The sequence below is a fragment of the Sphaerodactylus townsendi genome, linkage group LG05, assembly GCF_021028975.2.
Source record: "Sphaerodactylus townsendi isolate TG3544 linkage group LG05, MPM_Stown_v2.3, whole genome shotgun sequence".
Classification (NCBI taxonomy): domain Eukaryota; kingdom Metazoa; phylum Chordata; class Lepidosauria; order Squamata; family Sphaerodactylidae; genus Sphaerodactylus; species Sphaerodactylus townsendi.
In genome coordinates, this window is record NC_059429.1 from 58,139,788 (window position 1) to 58,154,289 (window position 14,502).

Below are 14,502 nucleotides of genomic sequence, written 5' to 3' on the forward strand. Positions count from 1 at the left end.
CCAGGACTCACCTATTTCCCTCCCCTCGAGGCTCGGATTTTCGCCTTGGCAGCACCCTGATGGCGGCTCTGAAGCCAATTCCCGTAGAATTATACCTCCCTGCCCTCCTGTCAGAGCAACTGAAAGGTGTGGCATTTGGGAGGGTTGCGGTAAAGCAAACGCTAGGCTGCAAAACCGTATTAACTTCCTTCCCCATAAATCAACACCTAACTTTCAGTCTAATCTACATCCATTCTAGAACTGAGCCTGGGCAGGACCGGCCGTAACCTGGGAAAAGAGGGTGTGTTTCGATCCCCTCTTCCTACAGAGTTCCACGTGGACTCCGATTAACCATGACAGGCCAACCGTGGAATGGCCAGGAGAAACCAACCCATCCGGAGATGGAGCATCTCACTAGAGGATCCCTTAGCGATCCCAACAGGAGCATGCGTGCATGGCAAAGACCGAATGGCCATGGGGAGGCGTCAAAGCGACCACCAGCCAGAGCCTAAGCGGCTGCTGCTTGACAAGACCACCCGAGACACCCGAGACATACTTGTGCGCTCTCTTTGCGTCATCACCGCCAGCTCGGCTGACCACCATCCTTTGCCTGCTCTTAACGCACTCACCCGATGGCGTCCGGCCACCCTGTAGCTTTCACCAGACCAACATCTGGGAGCAGTTTGCTGCCGCTGCCAACGTCATCTTTCTGCTGGGCTGGTACCTGCAAAGGTCGAGGCCTGCTGAGCTCCTGCCTGCTCCCGTTCACCAGCACCGGAGACTTCCCTGGCGGAGTCTGGGCTGAGCCCTTCATGAATGCCTCATCCATCCAGATACTCTATGGCGCCGACTGGGGACGATCGTCCAAACCCTCCCGACTGGCTCTTTCCCTTATCACCCGACGGTCGCTAACCACGAGTCCAACACCTCGCCCGCATCACGCAGCGCAGCGAAGCAGAGAACCGACCGGGCCCACGATGATACGTCGGCTTTCCGGCCAGTTGGAATGCACACATGGAGGACATCCCCGTGTTGGAAACATCCTGCTCCCCAGGGGCTGGTTCTGGACCTGCGGGAAGGGCGTTAACTACATCCCGCTGACTCCTGCCGGAACTCTTTGCTACCTCAATTAAGCCTCACCATTGTTCTACCCAGGCTCCACCCGGGAGCCGGACGCCGCGCCCGCTCCGCCCTGCCTTCGACCTCCTGTCCAGACGGCAGTCGCCACCTCAGCGGAGTTCGTCTGCGCTAACTTCCCTGAGTGGGAGTCCCGGACTAAGCTTCCTGCAATGCTACTAAGACTATTGGCGGCTGGCCTGTGCCCTTGCGAAGTCCATCAATTCTACCTCCACCGCTCTGGATGCCCTGGCCTCCGGGCAGCAGGAACTTAGATCAGCGACCCTGAACAATGCGTGCGCTATTGATTATTTGTTGTTGTTACATCACCAAGGTTGTGAGAATGTACATAATATATGTGTTGTTTTAATCTTTCTGATGAATTCCAGTTGATCCACATGAAAGTGCATTGAGCTGCAGAAGTTGTATCTAATCTGAAGTATGATGTTTGCCCATTGGTGGTCAGCCCTCTGGAGCTGGCTGCGGGAGGAGATGGTTGAGTCTTTATTGTACAGCTCTGCATTGGTTTAATTGTGCCTTGTTATGGATCAACTGACGTTCAATGCGTTGTCTAATATTGCTATATGGCGTGTGTAGAAACCCTCGCGTTCCCTTACCCGCAACCAAGTTCTAATGTTGCACAAACGCTTGGTCAACTTGACCAGCGGTGAGGACAAGCGTCCTTTAAATGGCCTTAAGCGTTTGATACGTTTTCTAAAATGTAAAAGGAGGAGATGTAGTAGTACACTACCGACTAGCAGTGCGTGGTGAAACGTTGGGGCGTAGCCGGACCTGCGGCCTTGCAGTGCTGTCGCACCCACTCCTCATCCCCCCATGATCCACCGGGTCATGAACTGTCTGAAGCTCAATCACAGGCGCGGGACAATGGTCTTTGCCCCCAGGTGAGGATTAGGCTCGGGCGATGGCTCTCTCCTTGCGTGGCCAGATGAGATCATGCATCACATGATGATCTCCCGACCTCCCGCTCTCCCGGAACTCCCCCCAGTCCTCCCTCCTACACGCCCCCGATAGAGTAACAATAAAAGGTGCCAGGAACCGGCAGGCCAGGGGCTTCGCTAAGGCTCTGGACCACCAGTCTCCGCTGCCTGGCCCGATCTCCACCAGATATTATCCTCAGCGTCTGGGCGTCGTTCTTCACGCTGACCGGCGTGGGTGCGACCCTACAATTAATTATGGAGTCAGATGAGATTATTTCAATGAAAAATATGCAAGAGCGAGAAAAGATTGTTAAGGGTAAAGATGTGTTGCTGGTGGCCAAGATAATTTGTGCCACAGTATTCCCCACTACTATGTGTAGGTATGAAAGTTGGACAATTAAGAAAGATATCAGGAAGAAAGTAGATTCCTTTGAAATGTGGTGTTGAGGGAGAGTTTAATGGATACCATGGATCACCAAAAAGACAAATAAGTGGGTTCTAGATCAAACCAAGCCTGTGCTCTCTTTAAAAAGCAAAAATGACTGAGGCTATTGTATTTTGCTCATGCTATAATAAGACAAGAAACACTGGAAAAGACAATAAAGCTAAGAAAAGCTGACGACAGCAGGAAAAGTGGAAGACCCAACATGAGATGGATTGAATCTATAAAGGAAGCCACAGCCGGGCTGTCACAGCCCTAAAGATAGGAGCAACCTGACTCTGACTTAACACGCACATGCTATTGAGACTCCACTATGGATTTTTAAAAATTTGTTTTTGTTATAGACTATATTAGCACATCCTCTTTGCTGGCTTTCCATTGTAGTTCGGAACTATTTTTTAAACTGCGCATGAACTGCTTCCAAAAGGACCAATAGTTGCAAATTCAGAACAAGTTTCGGAACCCCCGAGCCTTCAATTTTTACCCCGACAATTTTTACCCAGACAAAGGGCTTTGCCCTTTGGTATCAAGGCTGACATTCAACAGATGCAGCCTGCCTAAGAATGGGAAGTGGAGGCATGGTCCCTTACGGAAACGCTGCCTTAATAGTTTCACGTGTTGCTCGAAAAGGCAGACCGTCTGTAAAACACGAATCAGGGAATGCTTTTGCTTTTCTAAACACAGATCCAGCGTGTTTTGCTCTTGAAAGCACGACAAGGCTGAACAACCTGGCGGGGAGCAGAGCGACAGGCGGTCCAAAGTGGGCGCTTCTCCCTCTCTAGCTTAAAAATATAGGTACCAGCAATGGCCCAAATGGCCCGGCGTCCACGCTTTGGAGAAACGGAATGAGAGGCCACCGGGCAGCCGGAGCCGGAGTTTGACTTCCGTTGCAGTAGGACCCAGCGAGGGGCGGGCCGGAGCGAAGGCGGGGCCCAGGAGCCGCGTGGCCGCGTGGCGAGCTCGTGCGGCGGGGAGGAGGGCTGCCCTGTCCGTCCGTCGGCGCGATGGTGCCTCCCTGCCCAACCGGAGCTCGGAGGAGCACATTTGCAGCGAGCGCTGTCGCTGGTTACGCCTGGCAGGCAGCTCCGTACGCAGTTTCCCTCCCAAGCGGCCGGAAGAGCTGGCTAGCGAAGTAAGCTCCCTCATCATCGCAGGGGCGGGCCGGGGCGGGGAGGGAGATGCTTTTGGTCCCAGGCAGAGAACCGGCTTCCCAGGAGGGGGCGAGGCGAGGCGGGGCGGGGCGGGGCGGGGCTGGGCTGGGCGGCTGACTGTAGGAAAGCCTGTGCAATACCGAACAAAAGGCAGGAACGGAACACTTGTTGAATTGCGGGTTTGGCATCCAGAGATGGGAATAGAGCATCCCAGATGCGGTTATTCCTTGCAGTAGCAGGAATAGAACAAGAGCAGACCCTTTTGTCAAAGCAGAGGGAGTTGAAGGCCCCCCCCCCTCTTACGAGCCGTTTGAAGGTTAAAAAAGACAACGACGTATTTTTGCATCCCTGTTCTGAATGCACGTACTTGGATGGATGTAAGTCTTGTTGTTTGTTTCCGGTAAACTTACTCCCCCATGAGAGGGTTAGCATAGGGTGTTTCGTTTGCTAATAGCTTTGCAACTTTCTCTTGTATTCAACAGGAGAACATGATGAGAGGTCCAAAGAGTATGGCTTGCCTCCCCAGGATGAGACCCACTATGTTCTTCTCAGGTTGAAATTTGAAACCTCATTTTACACAGCCAGATTCAGTATCTTGCTCCCACTGGGGTTTGGCCAGCTGTCAGAAAGTAATCCTTGAGGCAGTGGAACATCTGAAATTGCTTTTGTGTACAGGGGTAGGATTCTTTTTTTTTGGTGGAGGTCTTTGGCCTAATACAAGTACATGATGAGGAAAATGCAGCATGTGAAGTTTGCTCTCCCAGTGTCTACATGGTAGGAGAAGCTTCATAAGCTGAATCGACCTCTGTTCATGGCCGAAGATCCTTGCAGGAAAAGTGTTGGTTGATTTGTACTTTTATTTAACTCTAAATACTGCATGTATTATTACATTCCAAAGTGTTTTCTCATGTACCCCAGCAATAGTATCATGTCAGCAGTATTTATTGAAAGTGTAGACCCTTTTCTAAACATTTCAGAAGCCATTCATGACATCTTGATAAACTGGGTTTCAACTCTAGTGAAGGAGACACTTATTAATGGACTTTTTGCTATATTTCTCTTTGTTAATTTATCTTCATCCCATGCCCAAATAATCTAGTGCCGAGACCCTCAACATGTTACCCACTGATCATGTTTCCTGTTGGCCTACTTGCTTCCTCCCCCAAACAAGGAGCCAATCCTGACTCTCATACACTTCATTGGATTATTAGGTACTTCTAAAGTACCCAAGGAACATTGTTCAGGTGGTCTTAGGGAGCACACATTTTTAAATACTGTAGGAGGAAACTTAGCTTGGACATTGCTATTTTGTTATTTATTATTTACAAACTTAATAACAAATAAAAGTAAAAAGAAAAACAAAATTGACCAAGATAGAAAAATAAACAGTCAAGCACTACTAATTAAAATGGATTTTAACAATTATAAAATTCTAAATTTAAAAGAACCTTTAAAATTTCTTGCTAATTTACCATGAAGCATACAAAATTAAAATTACTGTTTAAATGTAATCCTTTACTTTAAATATGATAGATCACTGCTTACTACTAACCGTTATTATTGTTGTATAGTACTGTTTTTATATAATCCTTTACTTTTAATAAATAACTGCTAATAATAATTTAAACTAATTACTAATTGTCAAGGGTGCCTTGACTGTGTATTCTTGCATGGCAGAGGATTGGACTTGATTGGCCCTTGTGCTCTTTTCCAACTCTATGATTCTATTCTGTGATTCCTAACTCCATCATAATACTAACATTTCCATTACTATTAAAGTTCTGTAATTCAATCTTCTAGATATAACCTTAATCAGCATTGAATAAGCACAGTTTTAACTTCTAAGTATAATACATAGTATACAACTTCCATTTCTCTTGCAACTCCTGATACGATCTTCTATTTATGAGGCAAGTTAGTTTTGCCATTGTAACATATTCTTTGATCTTTCCCCAAATTTCTCAAACATTTTTCTGCTTTCCTTTTAGCTGCAGGTGTCACTTTAGCTGTGTTATTAAATATTGAAACAATTCTTGCCATTTTCTTGGTAGATTCTTTGGAAAATTTCATAGTAACATCATCTTGGGGTCCATATTAAAGTTGATTTTCAATATTTTTTGCATTGCTACATGTATCTTTCTCCAGAATTTTTCCCACTTTTTTTACATGTCCGCTACTTATGTTAAAAAGATCCATTTATTTCTTGACATTTCCAATAGGTCCCTTTAAAATAATTATTAATCTGTCTCATATCTTTTGGGGTGATACACCATCAATTAAACATCGTGTACCATTTTTCTGTCAAGGTCTGTATTTTATATTTTTTGTCCATAGAAGTTCCCATTGTTGAAAAGATATTTCTTCTTGAAGGAACTGCCAAAGTTTTGAAACCTCTTAACATTCTCTAATTGGTCCTAGACCCCATGGCAGTCATTTTTGTTGAGGTGCTCCCATCGGTTCTCAAAATTCATCAAATGTTGCCAATGATCTAGAAGCTAGGTTCTAGTCCTTGCTATATCTTAGCACAAAAACAAAGACTTTTGAAGTGAAGTGTTACTGGAGTAACAGTAGAAGAAGAAGAAGAAGAAAAGTTTGGATTTATATCCCCCCTTTCTCTCCTGCAGGAGACTCAAAGGGGCTTACAATCTCCTTGCCCTTCCCCCCTCACAACAAACACCCTGTGAGGTGGGTGGGGCTGAACTAATAAATTCACTATTAAAACTATTTTAATAATGTTAGGAAAGTAACATTTCCCTTACAGAAATTAATATTAGTAACAATCATTTCCCCTAAATTTACTTTACCATGTAGGCCTGACAGTTTGTGTAGGATGCATTCTGTGTTTTGATAATTAGTGTATCAGGACTAGAAAAATCCCAGATGCCCAAACATCCTGGCTAGTGGCAGCTGGATGCTATTTTCTTCACAAATAATAAAGCTGATGTTACCTCCCTAGCAAGTTTCATCTGTAGAGAAGGAGGGAGGGGAGAGAGGGTGGCATGAAAGGGGAGTGAGTGAGGGGTGGCATGCAAGGGAGGGGAGGGAGGGGAAAATACGCATAATTTCCTGTGTATTATGTCTCCTTACTGTGGTTCTGTGGGGTATGTGCCACTCATGTCTTTGAGCTTTCTTAGAAGTCTCTCTGAGTTCAATGACGTTTTCTCTGATTAGGTTTGCTTTCTAAAGGTGGTTTGTGAGATGCTAGGAATATTACTGCAAAAGGATGCTTGCAGTGGGAAACTGATGATGCATCATTCGGATGGCTCCAGAATTCTGAACGGTTTCCGGTAGAGCTGCATCAACAAAAGAATCTTTTGTTATGATGTCTTCTTATTCATTTTAACTTATTATTAATTTAATTATCTTAAATTCCAGACTGTTTTATGTGTCCAGAGTACTCCAGCGTTTGCAGCCTGGGAGAGCCTTTTGAGACTTTGTTGACCATGTTTCTTCTATGTACAGTAGAATATGGGGCGGGGGGGGGGGGGGCTGCCATAGAGAAGCACAGAAGAAATCACAGTAAATGAAATTCATGGTTTCCCACGTCATTGGTCATAACAGTGCAATACGAAAACATGTGCCAACCTTTTCTTTCCTAGTGTGCTTTACTGCAAAGTAGTTCTGTTTGCAGGGCTGGCTCCTTTGCCTGCCTGCTGACAGCTGTGATAATGCCAGCGGATGACACACTAGACTTGGATGTATTTGTTTGTATCCATCATTCTGAACAATGCAGCCAGGCTACTGAGTCTGTCGCTTCTTGAGATCCACTCTGGGCAGGATCCTAAATTGGGGAAGGGTCTTGAAGTTATAAATTACAGGACTTAGGAGCCAACCCATCTCTCTGCCTTAAATGCCAGAGGCAAAAGATGAAAATGGCTTATTTGTGGGGAAGGTGATCCTCAGCAGAGTATAGAAATCAACAATCATTTGCACCAGCTGCAGGGTGCTCTGTTGCTTGGGGACAGAAGAACTTTAATGAGGCTGGCTGGCTGATCTCCATGCTGATGGGCACTTATAATCTTATTTCTCCCGAAAGAAGAGCTTTGTGGCTGCTGGAGACTAAAAATTTCATATTGAATGCAACTGTTTCCTACAAAGTGTAGAAACCAAAGGTCTGGCTTGGCTTAAGATTTGGGAGGGAGAGGTTTAAAGTGTTTGTTTACACACTGTAACCTCTTGTTATATATCTAACTTACTGGCACCTTTCTTTCCTTGACAGGCCTGTTCTCCTCAGGGGTATGTAAGCACAAAGTTAGTTGTGCTTTTGCCTTAGTTCCAAACTGAACAAACAAGATGCCAGAACAAAGTAATGACTATAGAGTGGTTGTGTTTGGCGCAGCAGGTGTTGGTAAAAGTTCTTTGGTTCTTCGTTTTGTAAGGGGAACTTTCAGGGAAGCATACATCCCAACTGTTGAAGACACTTACCGCCAGGTGATCAGTTGTGACAAAAATATCTGCACCCTTCAGATCACAGACACCACTGGAAGCCACCAGTTCCCCGCCATGCAAAGACTCTCAATTTCCAAAGGTCATGCATTCATGTTGGTGTACTCTGTTACCAGCCGGCAGTCAGTAGAAGAGCTGGAGCAGATCTATGAGCAGATCTGTCAAATCAAAGGAGACATCCAGAAGGTCCCTATCATGTTGGTCGGAAACAAAAGTGATGATACCCAGAGAGAGGTGGATACCAATGAAGGTGAAGTCCTCGCCAGCAAGTGGAAGTGTTCCTTTATGGAGACATCAGCAAAAATGAACTACAATGTGCAGGAGCTTTTCCAAGAGCTTCTGAATTTAGAAAAGAGCAGAAGTGTAAGTCTTCAGGTAGATGGTAAGAAATCCAAACAGCAGCGCAAGAAAGATAAACTGAAAGGGAAATGCTCAGTCATGTGAACTGGTGAGGTCTGAGCCTTCCAGGACATAAAACAGAAACATAGACATAAACTTGCAGAACATTCTCATATGCACTTGAAAATAGCTGGGTATTGGAGACCTTCAGAGAAGACTGGCACTTGAATACTTAGTGAAAGTTTTGCATGTTTCTGTTCAACTAAGGAGATTTCTTAGGAAGCAAACAGCGCCACTGTCATCAAACCCCCTCCATACAGCAACAATTTTGGCTATTATACAGTGGGATAAACAGTTATAGTTTAGTGTATGATAAAGAGCAACGGAAGCCATCTTATGTCTGCATGCAGTAATGCTTCTAAAATATCTCTAACATGACACAGAGCCTGTTATGCAAATGCATAAAGGAACAAATGATTCTAAGCTTGTATTGTACTAGGGCTATAGTCAGGAAGCCCAACACAGTATTTTTGCTTGCATTTTGTATAGATGTCAAAACAGAAACAAGCCTTCAGACATACAAAAAGGGCAAATGTAATCACTGACTACTATGTGAAGAGTTCAGATCATTTGCCAGTTTGTTGAATGTATCATCAAGAAGAGAAGAAAAAACTGCAGTCCTTTCCAAATACATGCAACTTACTTCATGTTCAATGTTAAAATGCCATGTGTGGTATACTGGCAATGATTTTATGTGAATGATTAAAGTGAATGGAATACTACTGATTCCTCACCTTTAAAACAGAAAAAAAATCCCAAGTTGTTTTTCCTCTTGCTGTTTTTGCACCTTTAAGTTGGGTGGTAAGTGAGCCTGGTATTTCAGTATGTGAGGTCATTCTGTAGTATGAATGGGAATAATTCAGTAAACGATAATTAATCCAGAGCATGCCCCCTTGTCATGAGTGGGACTAGTGTTGGAACTGTGCTTGGGTGGCTGGGGAATAAAGATCTGGCCTAGAATAAATTAACTTAAATCCAAGAGCAAGTCTGCTGTTTTCAAAAGTGTAAGTCACCTTGTTGGTCCATTAGGAGAAAGATTTGCAAATGGACCTTAATTTCCCTCCCTGCTCAGATGATGGGCTGATTGATGCTCACTGGTGGAAACTTATGGACCCAATTGGGTTCCAGAATGCTCTGTGTGGTCTGAAGCCCACTGGCAATTGCCTCAGTGAGCTGGTAGAGGACTGGCATGTCCAGCTCTTTGAAGCAATCGATAAAATTGTCCCCTGATGTTTTCTTTGCTCCCATATCAACCAAGCCCGTTGGTATACAGGAGAGCTGGGATTGATGAAACAGGAGCTAAGACGACTTGAGTGAGTTTGGTGGTGAACTCACGATGAAGCTGCAAGAACATCTTACATAGGGCATTCAAGAAATCCTATGAGGTGATAGTGAAGGCTGCAAAGGAGAAATTCTATTCAGTCTCCACTGTGTCTGCTAGCTCATGCCCAGCACAATTATTTAGGGTGATTGGATCGCTCACATCCCTTCGTATGGGATCAAAAATATTAGTGAATTGACAATTGGATGTGAGGCATTTGTGAGCCTTTTTGAGGATAAAATCGTTGTTCCACCACAACCTCCTGACAGCTATTGATATAGTAAATGAAGGCCCCTTGGCTGTCTTCTGGTCTGATATTGCTCTCTGGCTGTTTCCACAGAGAGATCTGCTCTCTGGCTGTTTCCACACGGCCAGAGGCAGCGGCTTCCCACCTGCTTTGATGAAGCTGGTGGAGCATCGGGACCGTTTGCATGGTCCCATGTGGGCAGTCCCGCTGCTGCCGCTGCCCGCAGGGGCAACTCCACATGGAGCCGCCCAGGGTGTCTGCGAGGGACTTACCTTGCATTCCTCTGCAGCTCCAGGCGGCTGGGAAGACACACCCATGCTGCCCTCCGACCCTAGGGGATCACAGGGCAGTGTGGGTGTGTCGTTCCAGCCACCCAGAGCTGCAGAGGAATGCAAGGTACATGGACGTAGGTAAGGGGGGGGGGGTTCTCGGGTTTGAACCCCCCCATTCATGGCTGAAGCTCCACGCCTCCATTTGTGGGTTTTAAAAACATTTTAGTGCTTTTTTAGTTTTTGGCCTGCAGGGGGCGCATTGTTTGGGCTAGCAGCACCAAAATTTCAGGGATTGTTTGGGGGAATCTCCTAATGATACTATCCAGGTTTGGTGGGGTTTGGTTCAGGGGGTCCAAAGTTATGGACTCCCAAAGGGGGTGCCCCCATCCTCCATTGTTTCCAATGGGAGCTAATAGAAGATGGGGGCTACATCTTTGGGGGTCCATAACTTTGGACATCCTGAACCAAACTTCACCAAACCTGGGATGTACTATCAGGAGAGTCTCCTATTGATACCACCCAGGTTTTGTGACGTTTGGTCCAGGGAGTCCAAAGCTATGGACTCCCAAAGGGGGTGCCCCCATCCCCCATTGTTTCCAATGGGAGCTAATAGGAGATGGGGGCTACACCTTTGAGGGTCCATAAATTGGACCCCCTGAACCAAACTTCACTAAGCCTGGGTGGTATCATTAGGAGAGACTCCTAAAGATACCCTGAAAGTTTGGTGCTTCTAGCTTAACAATTGCACCCCTGACAGCAGGCACCGCCTAAATTTCCCCAGATTCTCCTTTTAAATCCAACCCCTTCGGCATGGATTTAAAGGGAGAATCTGAGGTCCTCAGTTTAGAAGAAGAAGAAGAGTTTGGATTTATATCCCCCTTTTTTCTCCTGTAGGAGACTCAAAGGGGCTTACAATCTCCTTGCCCTTGCTCCCTCACAACAAACACCCTGTGAGGTGGGTGGGGCTGAGAGAGCTCCGAAAAGCTGTGACTAGCCCAAGATCACCCAGCTGGCGTGTGTGGGAGTGCACAGGCTAATCTGAATTCCCCAGATAAGCCTCCACAGCTCAAGTGGCAGAGCAGGGAATCAAACCCGATTCCTCCAGATTAGAATGCACCTGCTCTTAACCACTATGCCACATTGAAAGTGATGCTGTTTCAGGGTGGGGGATAATCCACCCCAAAACAGCATCACTTTCAATGTTGTTTAACTAGGGACCCCAGATTCTCCCTTTAAGGTGGATTTAAAAGGAGAATTTGGGCTCTCTAGTTTAAACACCATTGAAAGTGATGCTGTTTGGGGGTGGATTCCAGCATCACAGCGGCTGCCCGGGGGTGTGCGCAAAACTCAGATTTTGCACCAGGCTCCATTTTCCCTCTATGCCTCTGTCCAGAGGGCAGGGGAGGGCAGGACAGGGCAGTCTGCCATCCCCGATTTTGGAGAGCTGCTTTTATAAGCACTAGGCCAGGGGCGGGGCTTGGGGAGGCGTGGCCATGCCCTAGGGGCAGGTGGGGGTGTGCCCCCCGAACCCCCCCATAAAAAATCTATACCTACGTCCCTGGCAAGGTAAGTCCCTCGCAGACACTGGAGGGGCCAAAAGTGGCGCCCTCACGTTGGTACGCACCGCACCAGTGGGAAGATACTGCTTTTCAAAAACCTCACTCAATGAGCGAGGTTTAAAAGTGGTGTATTGGCGCCACTTGGGGGAGCGAGGACGGCACTGCTGAACCTGTGCGAACAGCACCCTAGGGACGGCGTTTTTTCCATCCCTAGGGTGCTGTTATTTGGCCGTGTGGAAACAGCCTCAGAGGCTGATGTAGATAAGGTGCTAGGACTGTGAAACCTACCACTTGCCCCTTAGACCCATGCCTGTCATGGCTAGTGAAAGCCAGCGGCGATGAAGTATGATAACCTCTGCAGGAAATTATTAATCTATCCCTTCAATAGGGAGTTTTTGTGGAGAGGCTAAAGAATGCAGTGGTACATCCACTCTTAAAGAAACCATCTCTGGATCCTTTAGACCCAGCCAACTACCACCCAGTTTTGAATTTATCGTTTCTGGTTAAAGCAGTTGAGAGAGTGGTGGCAGAACAGCTGCAATTGTTCTTAGATGATACATCAGCATTGGACTTACTCCAGTCTAGCTTCTGGCCTGGCCATGGGGCAGAGAATGTGCTGGCCGCCATCATAGACAAGCTTACTTACCAGATAGACTGAGGCAGATCAGTGTTGCTGTTGCTTTTAGACTAACAGCAGCTTTGGTCATGATCAATTATGATCTATTGACCCACCATGTCACCATTTCTGGAGTACGAGGTACAGCTCTACAGTGGTTGAGTCTATATTGTTTTTATGTATTTTAGGTTACACATCATGTTATTTTAAATGGCCTTGTGTCACAATAAAAATCTGTCTTGTGTTTTATCCCATCATTCCTCCAAGAAGCTCAGGGTGGCATGCATGCATCGCCTGTCATCCATTTTGTCATTGCAATAACTCTAGAAAGGCAGGATAAGCTGAGAAGACGACTGGTTCAACATTGCCCAATAAATTTCCCGGCAAGTGGGGGTTTTACTTTGGTCCTAGTCAAGCAGTCTACCCATAAACCACATCAAGTCTTAGTACCCAACCCCCAATCAGTTTTTGAGCTGTTGCTGACGAATCATTACAGTGTTTTTCTCTACTCTCACTGGTCCTGAGACTCAAGTTATGGAAATCATTTTGAGAGCCTTAGAATGGTAGATTGAAATCTCAGGGTCTTCAGCTTGCCCACCCATTTAATGACTTTTCTAAAACTTCAAAGCATGGTGGGAACTACCACCATGAAAACTGGAGGTGGGAAACAGTGGTAATGAAATGAAAACATTTCTCTTGTTTCACAGGTCATCTGGCTTCAGTCTCCTTTCATTTATTGTTTTCGGAAACTTTTCTCAGTCACTTCTGGAGACACTTGGTATACTGCCAGTGTTTATACATAAACCTTACATTTCCTAAGAGAGATTACTGAACATAATTTTTGCAGGAAATAGTACTAAAAACAGCCGTTTGTACAGACTTTCTGAAATTACAGATGAGGAAAATGTAAGAAAACATCAGTTCAGCTTCATGCTGCCTGAGCAGTTCCACATAGGTACTGCATATACACAGAACTGGCAAAGAAGATGAATGTTCTAGTAACACATGAAGCACTCCCCTTCCACAATTGGTTTCCAGCTCTTTTTCATGTGGAGGGGAGAGAACTGCCCCAGTCCTTTTGCTGCTGTTGCAGACAGTTTGGTTTTCATTATCTCTGTTTTCTTATTCTCTTCAGTGTGTTTACCTCTGCCTTTTCAGTGGCAAACACTTTGCTTCCTTCCATGCTCACAAATCATGCATGTAGGTCTACAAATCCAGTACTTTTTGCTATTATGAATAGACTGTTAAAAGTCACCACATGTCCATAGAAAAAGAGCCAGTGTGGTGTATTGGTTAAGAGCATGAACTCTGGTGTACTGAGTTTGTTTCTCCACTCCTACATATGAAGCCTGCTGGGAGACCTTGAGCTAGTCACAGTTATCTCAGACCTTTCTGAGCCCCATGTATCTCACAAGGCCCCATGTATCTCACAAGGTGAAAGGAAAGGTGCTTTGAGACTGTTTAAGGAAGAGAAACACAGGGTATAAAACCAACTCTTCTCAAACCTGCTTCAGTTCCACTTTCTGCAACAATGGGAAACATTTGTAGAATGAAGAAAGAGGATTACTATTTCCTTTTTAATAACCCTACAGCTACCTCCCTAGATGTAGACTTCATCTAAATGAAAAATAAGGGTACTCATCATTCAGCACCTCTAGATGGCATAGGCAGAGAGATCGACACACTTCTGCTTTGCCCCCTCAATATTTCAATTTCCCAATTTATAACCCATTGCCAGTTTTTCCTTTGGGAAAAGTACCTAAACTTTTATTTCAGGTATTTACTGGTAGACAAAAAACTGGGAGAAAGGCCCATCATATCTTTACTTCTAATCAGAAAGTTTAGAACACTGGCGTAGTGAGGGAGTGCACAATGGGGCCAGAACCTTGGGTGCTACTTCTGGGGCATCGGGGGGGTGGGTGGGTGGGCAGGAGACAGTCAAATGCCAGCCAGGCAGCTGGGGTGGCCCTGCCCCTAAATTCCACATGGAGTTTGGAGCAGCTTGTTTGCTGCTAG

At 45.8% G+C, this 14,502-nt stretch overlaps 2 protein-coding genes across 5 annotated transcripts in view; both read left to right on the forward strand.

Moving 5' to 3' along the window:
• The first annotated feature begins 3,469 nt into the window (after positions 1–3,469).
• Positions 3,470–9,354, forward strand: DIRAS3 (DIRAS family GTPase 3). 4 transcript variants are annotated; one of them, XM_048496809.1, is made up of 3 exons: positions 3,473–3,607; positions 4,109–4,178; positions 7,846–9,354. In XM_048496809.1, the coding sequence occupies exon 3, from the start codon at positions 7,920–7,922 to the stop codon at positions 8,514–8,516; it is 597 nt and encodes a 198-aa protein (XP_048352766.1). In that variant the 5' UTR covers positions 3,473–3,607; positions 4,109–4,178; positions 7,846–7,919; the 3' UTR covers positions 8,517–9,354. The 4 variants fall into 4 exon arrangements, with proteins under 4 accessions (XP_048352764.1, XP_048352766.1, XP_048352767.1 ...); XM_048496810.1 differs by lacking the exon at positions 3,473–3,607 and adding an exon at positions 3,730–4,003; XM_048496807.1 differs by lacking the exon at positions 4,109–4,178 and having other exon boundaries at positions 3,470–3,607.
• The window catches only part of GNG12 (G protein subunit gamma 12), a 67,733-nt gene continuing 56,715 nt past the window's right edge, over positions 3,485–14,502 (forward strand). Inside the window, exon 1 of the mRNA XM_048496813.1 lies at positions 3,485–3,607. The gene's annotated coding sequence lies outside the window, so the exon portion shown is untranslated. The remainder of the gene's footprint in view (positions 3,608–14,502) is intronic.